This window comes from Haliotis cracherodii, unplaced genomic scaffold (assembly GCF_022045235.1).
Source record: "Haliotis cracherodii isolate W230 unplaced genomic scaffold, xgHalCrac1.p SCAF_12, whole genome shotgun sequence".
Lineage (NCBI taxonomy): Eukaryota > Metazoa > Mollusca > Gastropoda > Lepetellida > Haliotidae > Haliotis > Haliotis cracherodii.
The window spans coordinates 12,332,392-12,356,172 of record NW_027266267.1 but is presented as its reverse complement, the minus strand read 5'-3'; the positions used below and the strand labels follow the sequence as shown (position 1 = coordinate 12,356,172).

Sequence of the window (23,781 nt, the reverse complement as noted above, 5' to 3'; positions counted from 1 at the left end):
CCATGGTGTCCATTGCAAAGGTGCAGATAAGCAAAGATTTATTAGTTCATTAGTAAAAACATTATTAATGTAAAATACATCTAAATTGCTTATCTTTATTCTGTTTCAAGATAAATAATGATTTACAATGCAATAAATCAATAAAGTTTATAAAGATAAACTACAAGGTAGACATGATACTTTCATACACGCATTTGACACAACATCCACAAGGTCTATGTATTTGTGTTAGAGAAGACATACACTTATAGGGATCATGTATCTGATAACGTTGTGTCTAATGTTGTTTTTTATGATCACAGAAGGACTATTGAAACATTCTATCATAGAGGAAATGATAGAGAACCAGGCAGTAGAAACATTTGACATTGTTGGTGTCAACATGTGCAGCCTCAAATGTACAGACAGAGGATCGTGTTGGGGATTTGGCTACGATAGTGTTGCCCTCAAGTGTTATTTGGTAAATCAGCAACTAAACTGGATAGAAGAATGTGGAGGGTTTACTCTGATGCTAAAGCGGAACACAAACGTAAGTAGTTAAGGGGTAGTGTAATCTGACTTGCATTACAATGATTTGCCACTGGAAGAGTGTTTCAGCAGGCAATGTTCAAAGATACATTGATCCAGAAACTACTTCGATCTGAGTTAGGTGATTAATCAGGCAATGTGGTTCGGGTATAATTAGCCATTCAGATATGTGATCTTAGCAAAAGGAATCAATATGTTATGTGCTGTTCACGAGTGCCTAAAAAATACTCACACGCAAAAGAAACGCAAGTGGTTTTAAGCAAATAGGTAACAAACACGGAACCATAAATTGATACGAGTTTTAGCATGTAGTGAAGCCTGATGGTATTACAGCCTGATGTATCAATATTTTTGGTTGCATTTTGGAAGCCCCGAGTAAAAACGCAACATAAAAAACGAATCGCCAAAACGCACCATTTCAATGAATATGTGGGTATCAGGCACCCATTTCTCGCGAAATCGAAATTGCACGAACTGTCACGCAGTGTAGTGGGTATAAAACTGTGGCCGATTCTTGGACCTACCATTCCTTAGTCAACAATGCCACGCCTAACTCAAATTTAGAGAAACCAGAGCATCGGACGTTTGGAAGCTGGAGTGTCTTCCAAGATGTTGCCCATCATTTCAACGTTAACATAACCACAATTTACCGTCTCCTGCATCGACACAATGCAACACAGACCACAGTTGACCGTCCTAGGGTCACCACACCTCGACAAGATCGGCAGATTACCCGTCAACACCAGCGACATCCGCTCCTAACTGCAACTGAAAGTGCTTGACAGACCATAGGAACACATAATCGACACATTAGCCGGGACACTGTGATTCGACGTTTCTGTTCAAACAGTCTCAGATGTCGCTGACCAGCACGTCGTCCTGTTCTCCAACCACGGCATCGACAAGCACGACTTCAGTGGGCACAGGGTCATCACAATTGGCGTCATCGTGATTGGAGGCGTGTCATCTTCTCTGATGAAAGTCGCTTTTATGTCTCCAATACAGACGGAAGAGTCAAAATTTAGCGGCGTCGAGGTGATCGTTTCTCTGACAGAAACGTTGTGGAAAGGGATCCATTGGGTGGACCTAGCGTCATGATATGGGCAGGGATTGGACTTAATGCGAGACTTGGACCCATGTGCTTTCTGAATGTTGGTCAAGGTCGGGGACACGGCGTCACTGCTCAGCGGTATATCGACCAAGTGATCAGACCCCATCTTGTTCCATTTTTTGCACAACATCAACAACACATTTTTCAGCACGACAACGCTCGTCCCCATGTTGCCAGAGCTACCATGGCCTTTCTGCAACAACACAACATCCGTGTTCTACCGTGGCCAGCCTTCAGCCCTGATCTGAACCCCATCGAACACTTGTGGGATGAGGTTCAAAGGCGTCTGCACAATGTGCGCCCAGTCCCTACAGCTGTTGATGAACTACGCACAGCTGCTCTGGATGTGTGCAGGAGGATCCCTAGTGCCTTCACAAATCGTCTGATCCACTCAATGTACAGGAGATGTGTGGCAGTGATCAATGCTAATGGTGGTCACACCAGGTATTGGCTGACATTTTGGGTATTGTCCTGAAACTATGTAAGCCCTTGACATTTGAATAAAACAATTATGTCATCTGCTGTCATCAGTCAATTTTTTGTCAATCTTGCCCTATTAGTATTTCTTGTCTTTACTGATGAAAATAAATAACATGTATACTGCATACTCGACTTGGGTTTCTTTTGCGTGTGAGTATATATTCTTAACATTCCATACACAGCAACTTATCTTACGAACTGAAGTAGTTTATCCATCGGTATAACATTCTTCTTTAATGATACGTTCTTCAGTGGAGATATGTAGTGCGTTGTGATTGATCAATAATATCTTAAGGAAAACTGAAGGTTATCCTTTGACAAAACAATTGAGTGAGTGAGTAAAATTGAACGTCACATCGGCACTATTTCAGCCATATCGTGACGAGAAGTTATTATATATTATCAATTAATAAAAACCTGTCATCAATGGACAGTAAAATAACTAGAATATGACAGATAAATCGTTAAAACTAGCATGTAATATAAAAATGAGCTATAGATCACCAGCAACCAAAGTTAGGCCACCATACTAGGGACCATGGGGACTTTCGGTACTTCTGCTACTTACATGGTACCCCAGCAGGATTTACACCATCCCTCTGGCTACTGGCGATGGTCAGAAATATTAGCCAAACAGTTACAACAACAAAAATACTACGATTAAAATCACAGAGAAATGAAAAAATACTTTGAATGATATGGGACTTACATATCTTCTGAGGGGGACAATTGTCTTACGATACTTCAACCCCCTGTGAAGATACAGCCACTAACAATCTCAGTTATAAATTCATTCTACCAAATTAAAAATCACTTTGTATATACTATACATATTATCAAAAAGTATCTATTAATTCTATTTCTTTTAAAAAAAACGATGATTAAAATAGCACCGATTTGACTAAAAAGATCCTTGCTGGATGATACTTTGAAATACTTATCCCTTGTGATGGAAAAAGCAATGCAGTCAAGCAGGATATGCTTGACCGTGATTCTTTCATCACAAGGGATGCAGAATAGAGGATCCTCCGCTTCCAATAAATATTCGTGGGTGTATCTGCTGTGGCCAATACGACATCGTCGCATAATGGCCTCTTCAAATCTGGACTGACAGCCCAAGTAGGTGTAACCGATAGTTGGTTTAATTTCATGTAATTTATTGATACCTACTTGGGTGTCCCCCTTCCTCTGCATGAGATCCCTGAGCTGTGTTGCAATTTTTCACCACATAATATTTCATATTAAGACCAATTTGCCTTTGTAAAATTCCAACGAGATCTGGGTGGTTCATCATCCAGTTCAAGATAGTTTGGGGCCGTAGGGGAGTGATCACTTCCACAAAGGTCATCATGCATAGACCATTCAAATTCATTGTAAACAGTTGAATCTGTGAGGGACAGATCAAGGGCAGAATACGTTCCAGTTACAGGATGTAAGTATGTGTTTGAATCATCATTAAATATGCATAAATTATTATCAGAAATAAAATCTTCAATGACCTTCCCCTTAATGTTTGCATTTGTACTTCCCCTAGAGGGTTATGCCCATTTAAATCGCCCATGATGATGCAGGGCTTAGGGAGCTGATCATTTAGATTCTGAAGATCAGATTTTAGAAGAGCATATGAAGGTGGTATATATAAGGAGCACAGGGTAAGTGCAACGTTCAAGGTAAGGCGGATAGCAACGGCTTGAAGGTTAGTATTCAGAGGAACAGTGCTATGAACGACGTCCTGCCGGATTAAAATAGAAGAGCCTCGAGTCGCTTCGTCACCCGGAGGGGAAAATGAATGATGACAATTATACTGCTTCAGATGAAAAGTATCTGTATGTTTTAGATATGTCTCTCGGAAACATAATGCAGACGCTTTATAATCTTAAACTCATAAGTGTATTTCATTAATAGTCTTTCTGAGTCCTCTGCAATTCGATTGGATCAAATTCATCGAGCGAGATATGGTGGTTCAATTCGAGACCTACCGCATGAACGTGAAGAAGAAACGCTCCTTCCTCTGTCCTGTGATGGAGTAACCTCCATGTCCAAAGGACCAAACGAGTTATATACAGCAAGGTCCGAAGGATAAGGTGTCCTAGATTTAATTTGTTTAGTAAGTTTTTTCCTTTGTTTCTTTGACAAGTGAGCAACTTCTGGTGTGTCAGTAATTTGCTCAGCCTGAACCACAGTAGCTAGTTCATTCTGCTCCACAGTAAGATTCATGGTCTGTGAATGTGCTGATGAGGGCTTAATGACTGAAATGGTTTTAACATGCTGATCTGAGTTTACCCATGTTAAGTCAGTCTGACACGTGATAGATGTAGTGGAGACAGGTCGACTGACCACAGCAGAGTAAGTTAGAGTTGAGGGAGATTTTGTCTGGTTGAGATAGAGTTTCTTTGCTTCTGAAAATGAAATGTTTGGTACTTTATTTTAACAATTTTTGATTGGCGTTGACTTTGATGAGGCAACATGACTACCACCACAGTTGGCACAATTGGTGTCATTTTGACCTTCAGTTTTTTCATGGTGGTCACCACACCGATGACACACCACAGAGCTGCAACACAATTTAGAACCGTGGCCAAACTGTTGACATGTATAACATCTGAGTGAAGAGAGGTGACATACACCTCCACCCCGATGTTAAGATATCCAGCCTTAATTGATGAGCAGGCAAAAGTTAGCAAGTAAGTACTTGTTTGGCTGATAACACCTTCAACTTTTTTGGTGAAACGCTTAACAGCTGTTACACCCTGATCCTCTAGTTCAGTTTGAATCTCTTGTTCGGACATATCAGAAAGGCAACGCGCTCGGTCTCGAACAATGCCACGACATGAGTTTAGTGTCCTGTGAGCGGACACAACAACCTCGACATTTGCAAACTGTGTTACTGACAAAAGATTTAGAGGTTGTTGTCTCTGGTCACACTCCCGAAAAGGAGAGCCAGTCCGAAGACGAGTTACATTTCTCACCTCTCCACAAATTCCTGACACAGCTTTAGATACAGCAAAGGGATTTAATTTAGTTGGTTCATAATCGGAAGCCTCAATCACCAAGAACCGAGACCAGGAATCAATATTTTGCGTTCAAGACGTCTCTTTTTTTCGTTTCGAGTTGAACCAGAGTGCGTGAGTGAAATATGTTGGTTCAACACACCTGGTCCTCACCCGCCATCGAGTGTCAACAAGGACAGTGTTACATTGCACCAGATATCCAAAATGCAAACATCAAGGATACAAGGGGGTTATACTCTAGCAAATATGACACAAATAGCAATATTTGTACTGAATTAAATGCCAGGCTGGTTCGGCTCATGACAAGTAATCGGATACATACTGAATTTGGAGGTCAACATTACCGGATTGGCCCATGAGCCACCGATTTCTGGCATAAGACTCTAGGCAATCTTTTACATAATAATTTGGGAAGTCAAACATGTAATACATGACCAAGACCAAATAATACATTCATATAAATCACGTTTGTGCATACACAATATTGATGCACAGGGCTTGGCATAACCAGCCGATTGATAAGACCGGGCCCATCCTACCACCCGTCTAGGTGAAGTCAGGGTCAAAGTGGTGTGTTGGGCAAAAGGAACACTGGTTCCTGCCTCCAGTGCCCTCAACCACAAGAATCCCTTCCTCCACCGACACAGGGGCGCAACCCACGGCAAAAAGGTTGCCCTATTCGGTCGCTTTTTACGGCCAGCAATGGGGTGCTGAGGACAAATTCTACCCCGGGTCCACACTGGGGAAGAGCTATTAGCATTACCCAGCACTCACCGCGAGGAGGTTGCTCCTCACGAGTGCCTTGACAAAACAAATGTTCAACATGGTTGTTCATCAAGCTATTTGTTTGTTTGCCCTTCATACCCCTCAAATATAAATATTAGGATATATTTCTCAAATATTTCCATGGCAGACACTTATGTGAACTAACATGAGTACACAAGTACTAATGAGGTTCATGAATTTACTGGGTCGGTTGGGTATGCTAGTTTGAGTAGTTGTTAAAGCGTTCGCTCATCACGCCGATAACCCTGGTTGGATTCCCCACATGGGTACAATAAGTGTCCCCACCGTAATATTACTTGAATACAGCGGCGTAAAACAATACTCACTCACAAAGTATATTTGCTAGAGGTTAACTGTGCGATTATTCACGGTCAATGTGTGAAGTTACTTTATGTGCATCTGGTACTGGTAGGTGGTTATAATTTTGGCATTGCCTTCCTATCCTAGGCCTATATCCGAGACCTATCCAAGCAAATCCAAACCAACGTCCACAATTTAGAATTGAGAAAATAACTAAAAAAATTCCATTCACATTTAAGTGATAAGTATGTACTTGATGAAACCATATATGCACACAGTTGCCAGAGAAATACAGAGATTTAACTCACTGTCCTCCAAATCAAAATGAGGTCACTGGTGGCCAAGTGGTCCAGGCGCCGCAATTCGCTGTGCAGAGTTGCATCCCTTGGTCACATTAGAAACCCATGATTGTGGGTTTGAATCCCTGTTCGACGCGATTATGTTGCTAGTTCTGTCAGTAGTATGCAAGGACTAGTGGATTTCACCAAAGTGGTAAACGTCTAAGACGTGCATCACTTCGAGCTTTCCTCCCATGTGAAGCTGACATGCTGTGATGCAAATGGAATACTGTTCAAAGCGATCCTGAACAAAGCTAACTCGCTCACAACAAGTCAAAATAAGTCCATTGCATGTTCCCATTGCATATTTGCTATTTCCCCCAATCATTTCTGTCATTCAGGTCAGAGTTGTCTCCTCTTCATTGAACTCTTGTGAAGGTAGGAGATGCCTGGAGACTCGCACAGGAAAAGCTGTTTGTGTCGAAGGTAATTGACGAAATGTTTTGTTCTAAATTAAATGCTGTCTTTCATATTTGTTATCATTAGTTTAAGATATTCCATGACATCGTACACATATTTTTCGGAATATGGAACGTTTTTCATGATTTCACATGTTTGATATCAACACCTTGCCTAAAACTCGTTAAAGCAAACATGTGAAAATGATTGCTCCTGTCCTGAACGTGCGGCTATGACAACATTGTAACCTTCCAGCAGTACAGAGCCATCAACAAAATCAACACCGTCATTGAGCCTTGGTTCGTTTTAGAAAACTGTGGAATGCCTTGTTTTCATTATTATTATTATTGTTATTGTTATTAAATAAATGCCATCAATCAACAGGATCCTCAAAGTAGTGGAAGCTTGCTTCATAAGTTTAGTGCTAGAGTAAAATTTTGTCTCATGAACATATTCGTACCATTAAGTACAATCATGATCAAGTTTTATCCTGCCTTTTCAAAGTTGTCTTGACCCGTGAAGACCCGGGGTACAAGAGGTCTTCAGGCGACTATGCTTGTCGAAATAGGCGACTAACGGGATCGGGTGGACAGGCTTGCTGACTTGGATGATGCATGTCTTCATATCCCAATTGCGTGGATCGATGCTCATGACATTAATCACTGGATTGTCTGGTCCAGACTCAATTATTTACAGACCGCCGTCATATAGCTGGAATATTGCTGAGTGCGGCGTTAAACAACAAACGAACCAACCAACTAAAGTTTTCTTTCTTTTATACAGTTCCGAAAAAAATGCTTTGCTTTTATTCGTTGATTACCTGTAGCATATAATGCATATGGAAATGTTGTAACTTTTAAGTAATGCAATGTGTAACACGTGAAATCGAAAATGAAACAAGAGGCAATGCCATCTCAAAACACTTTGAATGCCGCCTGGAAAGCAGATTTCCTGTTTAATTTATGTGTGTTCCAAATTGGGAATCCTTTGATATAACAACAGGAAGTATGTTGTGCAGGTTATTTCAGTCATGTTAACCTGCTAAATGTATCTAACATTCGCAAATGATGTTTTTTGATGTATGTCTTTCAGAAAATGAGAACAAACAACAAAACATACCCAACTTCAACCACAAGCTTGTTAAGGCCAGCACTGATGGTGACTTGTGCAAGGTCAAATACACCTTATCTGATGCCCGTACGGACATCAACACCAGGGGCCTACACGGTAGGACACCAGTCATGTTTGCAGCAGTGGAAGCACACAAGGATGTGTTTGACGTACTTGTTCATCATGGGGCTAATCTCGCACTCTTGGATGACGATGGTAACACTATTCTGCATGTGGCCTGTAAAGGAGGAAATGTGGAGATAGTGAATTATGTCCTCACACAGGACAGTGTGGACGTCAACAGTATAAATGGTGAGATGCAGACTCCAGCATGGACAGCAGCTCTACATGGACATAAGGAAGTGTTTGATTTACTTTTGAGGAAAGGAACTGATCTCCCATATGTCGATTTTGACGACAACACTATTCTACACATAGCATGTAAGGGGGGAAATATTGAGATAGTTAATTATGTAATAACAGAAAAAATTGTTGACATTAACGGGAGAGGATTTGAAGGATATACACCAGTAATGGAAGCGGCCGTCTCGGGACATAAAGATGTGTTTGACGTACTAGTGAGGAGAGGAGCTGATCTGTCACTGATGGATGATCAGAGTTGCACAAGTCTTCATGCTGCCTGTCGAGGAGGTAATGTAGAGATAGTAAAGTATATTCTCACACAGAACATAGAAATCATCGACACCAGGTGCAATGACGGGTCAACACCAGTATCAGTGGCAGTATCAAATGGACAAAAAGAAGTGTTTGACCTTCTTATAGAGAACGAAGCTGATCTGCTATATGAGAACGAAAACGGTGACGACATTCTGCATGACGCATGTAGAGGGGAAAATATAGAAATAGTAAAATACATTCTCAAACAGAGTATTGTTGATATCAACAGTAGAGGATATTATGGATTTACACCAGCAATGATAACAGCCACAAGGGGACAAAAGGATATTTTCGACCTACTTTTGGCACACAGAGCTGATCTGTTAATAGAGGATGAGACAGGTAGTAACATTCTTCATATCACCTGTACAGGAGGACATACGGGGCTGGTGAATTATGTCCTCAAACAGAACATTGTGGACATTAACAGTAGAACACCTGAGGGGTGGACGTCAGCAATGAAAACAGCCTTTGCTGGGCACAAAGACGTGCTAACTTTACTTGTGACTGAAGGAGCTGATCTGACCCTAGTTACAGGGGAACGTAGAAATATCCTTCATATTGCTTTTCAGCGTAAGCATATGGAGTTAGTGAAATATATCCTCACACAGGACGGTGTTGATATCAACGAGGAAGACAGACAGGGAATAACACCAGTGTTGCTGGCAGCAGAGAGTGGACATAGAGATATATTTGACTTAATGGTGAGTAAAGGGGCTGATCTGTCAAGAGCTAATGCAGAAGGTGACACTATTGTTCATAAGGCCTGTGAAGGAGGAAATGTGGATATATTGAAGTATGTACTGAGACAGAAGAAAATTGCGCAAGACATCAACAGGAAAAATACGGGTGGCAGGACACCAGCGATGGTTGCATCAATCTCGGGGCACAAACAAGTTTTTGATTTACTTGCGAAGGAAGGTGCCGATCTGACACTACTAGATACACGTCGCAACACCATTCTTCATTTGGCCTCAAGAGCAAATGGGGAGATAGTAAGGTACTTTCTTTCTCATAACATTGTGGACATCAACAGTAAAGGGGAAAACGACAGGACACCAGTGATGATGGCTGCAAGTTCTGGGTGTAAAAGTGGATTTGATGTACTTGTGAAGAAAGGAGCTAATTTGTCACTAGTAGATACTGATGGCAGCAACATCCTTCATTTGGCAAGCCTGGGAGGATGTGTGGACATTGTGAAATACATCCTTTCAAAAGCAATTGTAGATATTACAAGCAAAAGAAATGATGGATTAAATGCAACTATGATAGCAATGAAAAACATAAATTTTTCAATATATTATTTTTTACAGTCAAAACACACTTTTTGAGGAACGTATTTCATAGTGAGATGTAGGTCAAGACTATGGAATTATAGAATACTCTCCATCAAGTTATGCCACCATATACTCACTCGGACTACCAAAGATGCATCAATACAAAATGTCTCAAACCTATCTGTGTTCTGATATTTATTTTAATCATTGAATGCCCTTGAATTGTCTTATCTGCTGTAATTTTACACACATGTCTCTGCATTCGTTCTCCAACAAGGATATTTCATTTCTCTGATATTAATTATTTGATCCAAAAGTGAAACAGCAGGATACGTGTATGTCCAGTAGTGCAAACATGAATCAGACAAAGCACTATGTGCACAGTGTACCTGCTATATGATATAATAGTCAATTTGACAAAATGTAGCTTGATATCTGCAATTAACCAATCAGTACACACACCACATTCATAACAATCAATTTATAACTGTCACACATTACTCCCATATTCAATTAGATAATATAAACTTGTTGTGGCAGCAGGGAACGTTGTTAGTTATTTTGTAGTGACTGTCAACGTCTGCTGCAAACGACTAAAACGCTTGTAAAATGTCGAGGGATCCTTTAGGCTGTCTGTACATATATAAAAGCGACACGACATCTTGCAGTGTATGTATTTGCCAAGTGCGGACGGGATATCTATCTGAAAACAACGAACTCATGCCAGCTTCCAACACCATTCCTGTTGGAAGAATGAACCTTTGCAACTTTCAAGACATTCAACAGTTACACAATTCGGAACTATTGGAGTGCACTGAAATATAGGGTGGTGTTTTATCAAAGGGAGGTTAGGAATGTCCGGAATGTGTGGAATGGCATGCCACGTCTGGTCTTTTATGGAATGTCTGGAATGTTGTAGACTGTATGAAATGTTTGGAATGGTATGGTACGTCTGATCTATTATGAAGTGTTGAGAATGGGTATGGAACGTCTGAAATGGTATACCACGTCTGGTCTGTTATGGAATGTTGTAGAATGTCTGTCTACAATGTTATGGCGTGTCAGGTCTAATTTAGAATGTCGGGAATGTGTATCCTCAGTTTCCTTACACAGATATTTATTCAACACAAGACATGTACACGGAGAAAACGTGAACCTCGTAGTAAGCTGACCAGGAGATCAAGTAGTTTTCTAAATATTTGTCTATTATCTCCCTTCCCCATCATATACAACACTGACCCCTGTCTCAACGACCATGATGGTGAATCACTCGTACTCGTACTCGTAAAGCGTCAATGTCTTGACTGTTAGCCTAGAAACGCGTCCGACCCAGTAAGTACACACTGTGTCATTGGGTTCACCCCTTCTCCCCCCCTCACCCTTTGAACTGTATATTATGACTAGGCAAACGGTCAAAAACATTACCTCGTTTGTTACGTCTTTGCTACGATAGTCGAGGCACTGTTACAGTATGTGTTTAAAGTAAAGCTCGCAATAAGCTCTCCATTTTCGATCATGAAGGAGAGAAAATGTTACAGCTTTGTCTTTCGTTTTGCAATATGTTTTGTTAAAAGAAAGCATAATGATAAAGTGAAAAATAAAAAGAGATTTATTTAAAAAAAAGCATTTCTAGGTCTCGGATGTAGCCACATGCACACTCTCTTAATAAGGCGGTGGTAGCTCCTCTCTCACGTTGAAGGATGGAGGGGAATAGTCCGGGATGTGTGGACAATACACAGTCGCTGCAGGGGTAGAAGAAGAAGCAGACGTAGACATAGATGGGGCACCCAGTCGCAGTGGGGTTAGAGGAATCGACTACCCTCAAGTGGGCGGAGGCTGATATGGAGCCCCCACTCCATGTCGTGTGGTAAACGGTACTGGCCCCAGTGTTATAGACTATGGTACTAACAGGGATTAAACAAAGACAAAAAAAAGACAATGAGCTTACAAATAATGATTATAGAAGGATTTGAAAACGCAAATGTATAAAACGTACGTCGTGTATATGAATATATATATATATATACTGAACCGCAAAAGAAACGTCACAATGGATTATTTATGAGAAACCTTATTTGTCTAAATATGCTTTGACACATATTAAAAAGATGAAATTTGGCAAAACTGATCATCAAGGTTGAAATGAAAGTGTCAAATGTCCTTAAGGTGAAATACAACACTAGTCTCTCAGAAAATGGCATCACAAGTCAGTATTTCGTGTGTCCGCCATGAGCATTGATGTCTGCTGTGCAACGCCGATATATGGAATGGGTGAGGCGGTTGATAAAGGCCATATGCACTTGAGCCCACACTCTGAGAAATGCCCGACCCAGTTCAGTGTGAGTGAGTGAGTTAATATTTCTGCCATATCGTGGCTATCAAGAGTTCAACATAATAAATGGATTACTTAAAAACCTGCCAACGAAGGACAGTGAAGTAACGAGACATCACAGAAATATACCTCGAACTAGTATGGAATCATAAAATGGATAACACCATACGTAACATCACATTATAAACACGGGCTACAGATCGCCAGCAAATGAAGGTAGATCACCACACTAGGGGCCATGGGGACTTACAGTACTTTAGTTTCATGCATGGACCCCAGCTAGATTTACATCATCCCTTTAGGTGTTGGCGATTATTGACAAATTTAGCCAGATTAAAAGAACACTTATTCTACGATAAAAACTATATTGAGGAATAACATACTTTGAATATTATGGACTTACGATACCCTCTCAGGGGGGACAATAATTTTAACAAGATATCAATTTATTCTACTAATTTTAAAAAAATCATTTATTTTATACAAAACAAGTTAACAAAATGTATAATACAACTCTATTTCTTATTAAAAACCAATAATTTTTATGCGAACTAATATTACTAAAAGATCCTGCAGAGATGTAACTTTGAGCTATTCATCCCTTGTGAGTGAGTTAATATTTAACGGCACATCGGCAATATTTTAGCCATATCGTGACTAAAATACATTAATAACAGACCCGTGAAGATTCCGGGGTAAAATAGGTCTTCAGCAACCAATATTTGCCGTAAAACAATAAACAAACATTGATAACCAAATTAAAAACTTCACAATCCTAAAATTTTAACATTTTGACCAGTTATCATTGTGGGCCCTTATTGTGTATTTAATCAGTAATGGCCACGTGTCGTCTTCAGATAACACCCGTTTTTTGCAGGTGAACAGATCAAAATAATGTGCACAGCACTATATTGGCAAAAGTGTTTTTTCACATGCAACTTGTCACGTGGCAATAATACCGCACGTATTTTCAGCCATACTTGTTAGCAGTCATTAACAAAAAAAAAGAAAAACATAAGAAAACAAAGTTTTGATTTGGCCATTTGTCATTGAACGTGCAATCGGCATGTTGCAGACGGGAACGTCCGTAGCTGAAGTCGCAAGGACGATGGGTTGTAGTCGACGGACTGTTTATGATTTACAGACGCGTCTACAGCAAACGGCCAGGTCGACCACGTGTGGCGTCACATTCAAAGGATCGCCAGATTGTCCAAAAATGAACTGTTTAGGGGTAGACTGATCGGCAAACTGTTCGAAACCGTCTGAGAACTGCTCACCTTCAAGCACGACGGCCAAACTGTGGGCCGATTCTGACTCAATACTGTGGGCCGATTCTGTCTCAATTACACAGACGTCAACGTCAATTGTGGGCACAGCGACACTTACGATGGACTCAGAGGAATTGGAATCAAGTCGTCTTCAGTGATTAATCCCGATTTAATCTTCGATTTGCTGATGGTAGGGCGAGGGTGTGGAGGCACCGTCATGAACGTTACGCCCAGTTTTGTGTAAGGGAAGTTGACAGAAGTGTCATGGTGTGGGGTGCTTTCTATGGCAATGCACGTTCAAGGCTTCTTGTCATCCATGGCAACCTCAACACTGCTGCTTACCGCGATCAGGTACTGGCACCAGAACCTCTGCCTTTTATGGCAGCACATGGACCCGGTTTGATCTTCCAAGACGACAATCCCAGACCCCACACAGCAATTTTGACAAGGAATTTCCTTCAGAATGCGGGAGTCAACGTCATTGACTGGCCTTCAAGGTCTCCCGACCTCAATCCCTTCGAACACGTCTGGGATGCTCTTGGCAGAAGTCTGTGCACTCTCCAGAACCATCCACTGAATTTGCAAAATCTTGGCACCATTTTGCAACAACAATGGCGTCGTCCTCCCAATCATGTGTTTACAAGCATCACAAAGACCATGCGGAAGTGTCGTGTGGCAGTTGTCAACGCACATGGTGGCCATACACGCTACTGAACTTATGATTTAAACTGTTGATGTTATTACCGAATACCGTAGGAGCTTGGAACAAATTATGGTTACCACCGTTAATTAAAATCCTTCTTTAGACATTAATGATTAGAAATTACCTTCTCCGATACATTTGTCCATTGTATATCAAATATGTGATTTCTTTTAAAAATGTGAAGGTTTTAATTTGACTCAGTATATATGTAGAATTTATAAAAACCTGTCATCGAAGGACAGTACAATAACTAGAATATCACGGAGTCTATTTAAAACAAGTTGAGTAACATCTAAAAGCAGAAAGAATTAACAACACAATATAAAAATGGGCTAGAGATCGTTAGTAACTAAAAAGAGATCACCATACTGGGGACCATGGGGACTTACAGTGCTTTTGCTTCCTGCATGGACCCTGGCTGGATTTATATCATCCCTTCAGTCACTGGCAATAGTTGACCGGTTAAGCTTAAGATTAAAATGACAACAATACTACGTTTTAAAAGCCTGGTATGCATAAAAATACTTCGAATGATGTGGGACTTACATACCCTTTTAGGGGGACAATACTTTGAAGCTACTTCAACCCCCCTCGAGGGTACAGCCACTAACAATCTAAGTTATTAATTAGCACTACCAATATATAAAATAACACATTATGTACATCACAGTTTATCAATTAATTCAATTTCCTTTAAGAAGCACAATATTAAATGAGAATTTACATGACTATAAAGGTCCTTGACTGTTTTTACACCATAATATTTATCCCTTGTGATGGAAAAATCAACACAGGCAAGCAGGCCATGCTTGACTGTGATTCTTTCATCACAAGGGATGCAGAATGGAGGATCCTCACTTGTTAACAAATATTCATGAGTATAAAGAGAATGACCAATACGACATCGTCTTGACACGACCTCTTCAAATCTGGACTGACAATCAAAGTGGGTGTAACTGATATTTGGTTTTATTGCATGTAATTTATTGATACCCACTTGGGTGTCCCGCTTCTTCTGCATGAGATCTCTGATATAACATCTAATGATAGGTTTATAATCACAATCAGGTGTAATGCTGCGAAATACTTCATACTAAGGAACTTTCAGCGTTTTCTCCCTAGGATTGTGCGTTTCACCTGCAGTATGAATATAGGTTTTAACAGTTGCATATTCTAGATTGAGTGTTAGCAAAGCTAATTACTTGGTCTAAGGTGTCTATGTTGCGACATATTCTCTGCCAGTGCAGTTCCGTGGGAAGTCTTGGAGGCATCCACATCTGTATGCATCTGTTTTTTTCCTCTAAAACAAACTTCCCCCCATTCACCCCTGAAATCTTTTCCTGAAGGACAAAGAAATATGGAATTCTATGAAGTCCTTCACCTCTGGTGGACTAGAGTTCCTTACATGATGCTTCCGAACAAGTGAGTTCTTGGTACTAGGTCATGTGTAGGCCTTATAAAAGATGTGAGAAACGTGCATACGATTCCGTTGTAAATTTCTTGTTTCCTCTTCTTGTTGCTGTTGAGTCTAACCAAGTGCGACAGCAATTATACGCAAATTGTCACTGGTGTAGACACCGTATTCAATGTAACGGGCAACATGGACAGAGACAGCTGTGGAAAGGGTGTTATCCGATTGATTTGCCAGATGGTTCACTTCAACATAATTTGCACATTCGGTGCACAAATGATTGTTTGCGGTTGAAAGCTACCCATTGTTCTTCAAGAAATTTATCACCGGTTGCCTGATTTTCCGCCATTTCAGTTTGTTAACCTTACATATTTTGTCACCAGAAAAAAAATCAAGTAAGGCCGTTATTAAGGATGACCAGAAGCCAGACGTCTAGCTGACGTACTAATGATACCCATTGAGCAAGAAATGTCAATCCTACATAAACAAGGTCTTTGGCACAGACATTGCAAAAATGAATATCTGGGAATTGTGTATTTCAAGACGCCAGTCTGCTTTACCACATACTCTTTAAAGTGGAAGAAAAGAAGCAGGCCCATCATTCTGCAACTTGTCGACCGCACTGATACAGGATTAAGATATCCAAACTGGTCTGAAGAGGTTTTGAACCAGTTAACTTAAGCAAAACCATGTTTTACAGGCTCTCCTGCAGCTTTTTCCGATTTTTCCAAGACGAGGAGAAAGACTGTCATTGACATTTCATAGCTATTCCTGTCAGGTCGTTTGTTCGATACACTACCCAGAGATTCATTGTTGAAATGAACTGATGAGTACTTGTTACACACACCAGAAACATTATCCACAGATACTCCCTCGATACATGAAAGAAGTTGTTGTGGAATTCTCTCCAAACTCCACGTACTGGTGAGCCTACAATATGCCTGAAAGTAATGAGTGACAAATCACTCCAACAATCTGTCTTAATATCAGTAATCATAGAAGTTGGAAGTGTGAGATAACCAGAACTGGTCAGATGAATAGGAGAATTATATGAGAAGGAAAGACGTTTCAAATGTGAAAGAAATTCTGCATCCAAGTTTTCCTCTGTCGTAGTTGAGAACGTATATAACTTGTTCATCAACTGCTCTTTAATATTTTTTTCTATTTGTGTGAAAATCAGACATTATTCCATTGTATCCTTCAAAACTTAAAAAAACACATACATGCTGACAACGTTTCTAACAGATTCATGCAAATGGCAATGCAAATGCATTTTGATGTAATGAACTGAGCACCATACAGCTTAGTAAGTTGGGTACGAAATTTGAATATGAGATCCTTAGAAATTTCTGCATCAACCTTATCAAGTAAAAAAATCCTTTAGGTATATAGTGGCTTACAATCCATCAAGACATGAAAAAGAAAAGACAAGGACCGATTTTTTCAATTCTTTGGCGGTCACCTGACGACAATTTTGACGATATATTGAAAGGAATATACCGCCAGTATTGGAAGGAACATTAAACGATTTATTTTTTGAAGAAAGCGAAGCAAGGCTGCTTTTAGTCAAGGGTTCTTTTCCGACCCAAAAGCTTAACATCTTTATAGCTGTACCAAGAAACAAATTATGCATAGGGTCTATTGCCGTCATTTGTGGTGGTTCGAGACCTGTATCCACACTTCTTTTCGATTTCCTTAGCTCTGGAAAGACATTCTGCATTACCCTCCTTTTAACGTTTTTTAAATGCTGTGACCTACAATGACTGGGTCATGTCCACAAATCAGGGATGTCATAATCACGCTCTCTGTTTGACCAGAGTGGTTGGGTGCATGACGAGCATCCCCGATTAGCTCCATGACCAAGAAATCCACAGAGTTTGCGTGCTGCAGGAATATCAGCTGCTACACACATTAGTGCCATTGTAACTGTCACTGGAGTTGAACATTCAGGAATATCCATCAGAACGCCTTTCCAGAGTGCCTTGAGTTCACAAAAAAGGGTTGACAAAAAGTATTTAAACTTTCAGGGAAGGAATAACTCCAATCAAAATACAATTTTCTTTCTTAAACCGCTCTTAAACGCGGACGATTCATGAACACCATATTCAATGATCCCACTGATCTAAGGTTCGAAATAGTCCACATTGAGCATCACTCCAAAATGATGGGAGGGAGTGAGGAAATCTGAACAATTATATTCACAGAATTTCTTCCAGATTTCACCATCATAAACATATGCAGATAGGTTTGGAGTGATGCTTCTGTGACGCCAAGCATTGCATTTATTCAAGAAATCACTACAATTCAGGAATCTCTGCGGGCTCTCAAAACTCCCTGGTAACCGTCAATCACTGGATTATCTGGTCCAGACTCGATTATTAACAGACCGCCGTCATATTGCTGCGTGTGGCGTTAAACAATAAACCAACCAATCCTGGTAACAGATACTCTGTTTACCGTCTGAATTTACAACTTCATCCACATGAAGTGTCACTTTTGACTGAACCTTTTTGTCTACTCTTTGTTTTTTGTTGCTGAACGACTACTTAAAACCATGTCGTAACATCTTTTCAACTGACCATCCTTGACTACTTAATAAAAATCATACAAAGAGTAACAGCTAGGGCACACAACATGATTGAAAATCCATTTTTCTGAACATTCAAAATTTTCCTTGCCATGTACAAAGTTTTGTGAAGCATCTTTGCTATTGCTGATATCACAGCAGAAAGCGGTGAAAGAACACAAAACATTTGATTCAACAGCAGAAACAACATAATCAAGGCTGCATCACTTGCATTGTGTGCTAATTGTATCGAAAAAGGAGATGCTGTGATCCATGATACTCTCAGATGTCCTCTCCCCTGTAGGTTCAATGTTTTCATCCATCGTCTCTCGGGTGTTCATCTGAATTGTTCATACTAGTGTCGCCAACAGCGGAAGGGATGATGTAAATCCGGCGGGGGTCCATGCAGGTAGCAAAAGTACTGTAAGTCCCCATGGACCCTAGCATGGTGATCTACCTTCAGCTGCTGGCGATCTACCTTCAGCTGCTGGCGATCTATATTCAGCTGCTGGCGATCTACCTTCAGCTGCTGGCGATCTACCTTCAGCTGCTGGCGATCTACCTTCAGCTGCTGGCGATCTATAGCCCTTTTTTATATTGTACCGTTATATATAGTGATATCTTTTATAGTTGTATGCTAGTTTTAAATACGTATTAATCTGTGATATTCTAGTAATTTTACTGTCCATCGATGACAGGTTTTAATTTAGTTATAATATATGTATTAAAAAGTATAATTTCTCGTCACGATATGGCTGATTTGACGTAAAGCTTTAACTCACTCACTCACTCACTCTTGTGTCAACAAATATCCCTTGCAAATTCTCTGCAGACGTCGGTGTGTTTGTTTGTTTGTTGCTTAACGCCGCACTCAGCAATATTCCAGCTATATGACGGCTGTCTGTAAATAATCGAGTCTGGACCAGACAATGCAGTGATTGATATCATGAGCATCAATCCACGCAATTGGGATACGATGACATGCATCAACCAAGTCAGCGCGCCTGACCACCCGATCGCCTCTTACGACAAGTGAGTGAGTGAGTGAGTGAGTGAGTTGGGTTTAACGACGCTTTTAACAGTATTCCAGTTATATCACGGCGAGTCAGCTTGATGTGGGAGAAAAGCCCGAAGTGATACAGGTCTCAGACGTTTACCACTTCGGTGTCACAGGCCCCTGAAGCAGGATAGTGATATAACTGAAACACTGGACCCATATATATAAATAGACAAGGTACGTCACTCGCCATCTTGGCCGAAGTGGAAATCGGCTGTATCGTTTAAATTAAATGGAAATGTGTGCATGTCATGTTCACAGTACCTCCACACCTCCCTCCAAATACGACCTGTATGCCACAAACCTTTATTTTTTGCAATTTATTACCTATATCGGGCGATTTTATCGACACATTGGCTCAGTCGCGGCTGTGGGTCACGGAAGTAACAAAAATCTCCGCGCTCAACGGCCTCGAGCGCTCTTATTGGTAAATATCCCCATGTGCGTTTGTTATGGTTGGAGCGCGGACCAATCACAGCACTCGAGGCCATTGAGCGCGGAGATTATTTGTTTACTTCCGTAATACATGATGAATAAATAACATCCGTCTCAACTGTGAGACATAATTTTTAATCATGGATGGATATTAAAAAACATTTCATGTCAGATTATAATTTAATACCACTTACTCATTTACATCTTTTATCTAGTTATGGAGTTCTCTTATCTAGTTATCGTGTATTATCTATTATTAACAGTGAAGTTGAACTGAAGAATTGTGAACACTCGTAATATTTTCTGGTTGAATACAGTTTATAAGCAACAACAAAAACGCCCAAAGCTTTACATTTTGTATATACCATATTTATTCGTGTATAGAAATATCTCTCGTGTGTAATACGCACAGACTATTATTCTCATTTCAGGCTGTCATCGGAAATAGCATAACAAATCCGAATTGAATTACGCAAGTTAATCCTGTTGTTACACTATCTGGTAATAAAAATGTGTTCTCTGTATATCTGACCTTATGTTTTGTCATCTATTTTATTAATTTTATTTAAAATTTCATTCAATAATGTTTACCTAAATTTCGGCAAAAACATATGTCCCTCCGATACTTACAACTTCCGTTTACCCCCGTTCCATAGGTTCCGCTTAACCAAATACCGTGACCGCGCCAAATCACATTATTCACCGCAACAATGATAATATTTTCTTCTGTTTCAATTTTTACGAGTCTACACATCTAGATAAACATATGTCCTTGTAAACTTTCAGTGAGAAAATATGCCGAATCGTGAAAAACTTTGTCCATTTGCGGAGTTTTCCTTTGTTTACATCACTCGCTGTCATCGAAGCCACACGGAGTGTGAGAGTTACGTTTACTTTGATGAATAAATATATTTTGTCGTGCACCCCTCCATATGACACGGATTATATGTACTAAGTTTGAGATGAATCAACTGAATAGGTTAAGAGCAATCGCGCCGACAAGGTTTTCGGACGGATGTTAGGGTTTGAAAAAATCATAAAAAAATGGAAAATTAATAAAAACATTTTTTTCTTTTGAGTGCACCCATCGATTTGACCCAGATTATATGTACTAACTTTGAGATGAATCCCCTGAAGAGTTTAAGAGAAATCGAGCAGACAAAGTTTTCAGAGGGACGAACGGAACCTTGGTATAACTATATACCCCCGACATTTTGGGAAAGGGAAGTCTTTTCTCTATAACGGGCCACAGAAAGTCCGGTACCCCATACACGATGAGTCCTCCGTCCGTCCGTCCGTCCGTCACATTTCGTTTCCGGAGCACATCTTGGAAACCATACCATATTTCTTCACCAAACTTGGCGCATAATGTCATCTCGCAGTATTGAATACATTTCCTTTCTTGTTGGTAAGTTCTGCATTGCTTGAGTGTATGTTCCTCCAAAAGTGTCATGGACACAGTTGTTGCATTCACTGACTAACTTCATGCAGAAACACAACTCATTACAGTTACCAGTAATAACTTCTTTTTTTTAATTACAAAAAGGCTCAGTGAACATAGTTCACAGGAGCTAATGCATTGCACACAACCGGACATGTCATACTGGCGGGGGATGTGAGTTTTTCATGCTTGTTTGTTTTTGTAAGAGACGATGTGAGATAAATTCCATTTATTTTACTTCAAAGCATGTTGTTTTCACAATACGTTGAGTTGCGTATAGGCAAAGATGAAATATAGTTGAGTAGAGGCTAACATCTCTAAATTATTGGTGTTTGCAAGTTACCATATCATTTATTTGACCAAGGTAAAAAAACATATAAGGTGCCGTTTTCGCTTGAGGCGACGTTTTTCGCCCAGTGACGTTTTGTTGATGTGCCGTTTAGGCTATAACCCGCTCTGACACCTAAAGGTACACATTTTAAGACATTCCATACATTCTACAACATTCCAGACATTCCAGAATAGACCAGACGTTCCACACATTCCGGACATTCCGGACCTCCCTCTGTGAGAACACCACTCTTTGTTCTCGCGACCCGTGAAGATTCCGGGACAGAAAAGGTCTTCAGCAACCCATGCTTGCCGTAAAAGGTGACTTTGCTTGCGGTGAAAGGCGACAAACGGAATCGGGTGGTCAGTCTCGCTGACTTGGTTGATGCATGTCATCAATCCCAATTGCGTGGATCGATGTTCATGATATTAATCACTGGATTGTCTGGTCCAGACTCGTTGTTTATATATATATATAATGCGAACGTTATCAGAGAATAATCAGCCTCGATACCCAGTCGAAACATATTCAGTTGAGGGTAAGATAGTGGTGAAATAGTTCTTACAAACATCAGGGAAACTTTATCTTCACGAAAGAAACATAATGTTTCAATCAATCTGTGACATACTTGCTGTAAAAGATTAGGTTACAATGTGCATCCATCGTGGTTGTATGCTATCTTCTTTGATAGATATTGGAGACCTGTGTCTGATCAGATATAATGACGTAGTACATTCACAACACAATTCTCAATGGTGTTATATTTATGCTCAGCTTTAACGTTTAGCTCAAATGCTTCATTTCAATAACGATGTACATTATTGCTGATTACCATATCATATAAAAATAAAATAAAAACTACCTTTATATCATCAGCCGTCAGTTCTTTCATTCAGTAACTCAAATGGAAGATGAATCAGGATGTATGTGCTTAATAAGAGGATGAAGTTATCCTAATGCAATCCGTATGCTATTTTGGGAACATTTATGCAATCCGTATGCAATTTTGGAAATACTTATGTAACCCGTATGCCTTTTAGGAAATACTTATGCAATCCGTATGCTATATAGGAAATTTCGTCACGATATGGCTGAAATATTGCCGATGTGACGTTAAACTCTAACTCACTCACTATAAAGGAAATACTTATGTAATCCATATGCTATATAGGAAATATAAATATGTATCCGACACGCGTTTGAAGTATTTATCACTTTTGTACATGTATAAATCGACTAATTTATCGCTTGCTGTCGTCAAATGTATAAAAGTAGTTATCAACATTCCCGATCAAAGTCAATAAGATACAAAAAGCATAGTTGTGTTGATCAACGCCGTGTGGCTTTTCCATTTGGAGTGGTTTCTATTTCCGGGTTTTTGATTGTGGTTATTTGTTGCTCGTATATCCTGTGGTTATAAGCTACTCTGACGAAACATTAAACTTCCCGAAACTTGTATCTAAATATCGTAATATCCCTGTTAGCATAATTATGTTGTGTTGGAAGTATTTAGTGGTCGTTTACATCAACATGCTTATAGTATTCTTCATCAGCTGACTGACAATTAGAGATGTTTAGTATTGAAGGGACAGAAAACATACATATTTGTTTTATGACTGCTCGGTTTTGTCATCAGTATCGTCTTATTTATTTGGAAGTATGTGTGTGTGGTGTTCAGTTCGTTAGTGAATAAGGACAGTGGGTGGGTGCCCATAGAGATGACTAAGACGCTAGGTTGAAAGTGGATGCAAGTACACATATATCTTCCAACAGGCCAGAAAGTACTTTAAGTCCCCATAGACCCCAGTATGGTGATCTACCTTCAGTTGTTGGAGATCAAGAGTCTGATTTTATAATGTATTGTTATGTATCGTAGTATCCATTTTATGATTCAATTCTAGTTTTAAATATTTCTCTGTGATATGTCTAGTTCTTTTACTGCCTTCTGTTGGCAGGTGTTTATACGTTTCAAAGTATTTATAATCTTTAATCTTGATAGTCACGGTATGGCTGCAATATTGCCGATGTGACTTAAAACTTAACTCACTCACTCACTCACTCACAGCAACAGGTATGATCTGTGGCATTTGGATGAATGTGACAAAATAGACGCATACCCCTATAGAAACAGGTGTCAGTGACATTTGGGGGCATTGTAGACGGTAATAGACGGTTATTCCCCCATCAAGAGTGCTATTTAGATGCGTATTGCAGGTAGT

The 23,781-nt window shown here is 40.0% G+C and overlaps 1 protein-coding gene and 1 pseudogene across 1 annotated transcript; one reads left to right on the top strand and one right to left on the bottom strand.

The window, feature by feature from the left end:
• Positions 1–334: 334 nt before the first annotated feature.
• On the top strand, positions 335–14,332 carry LOC139457034 (putative ankyrin repeat protein RF_0381). The gene is made up of 5 exons (XM_071238479.1): positions 335–398; positions 1,379–1,563; positions 6,896–6,980; positions 8,046–9,964; positions 14,081–14,332. The coding sequence occupies exons 1-5, from the start codon at positions 335–337 to the stop codon at positions 14,330–14,332; spliced, it is 2,505 nt and encodes an 834-aa protein (XP_071094580.1).
• Positions 14,333–16,209: 1,877 nt separating this feature from the next.
• Positions 16,210–21,165, bottom strand: LOC139457033 (uncharacterized; annotated as a pseudogene).
• Positions 21,166–23,781: the final 2,616 nt, after the last annotated feature.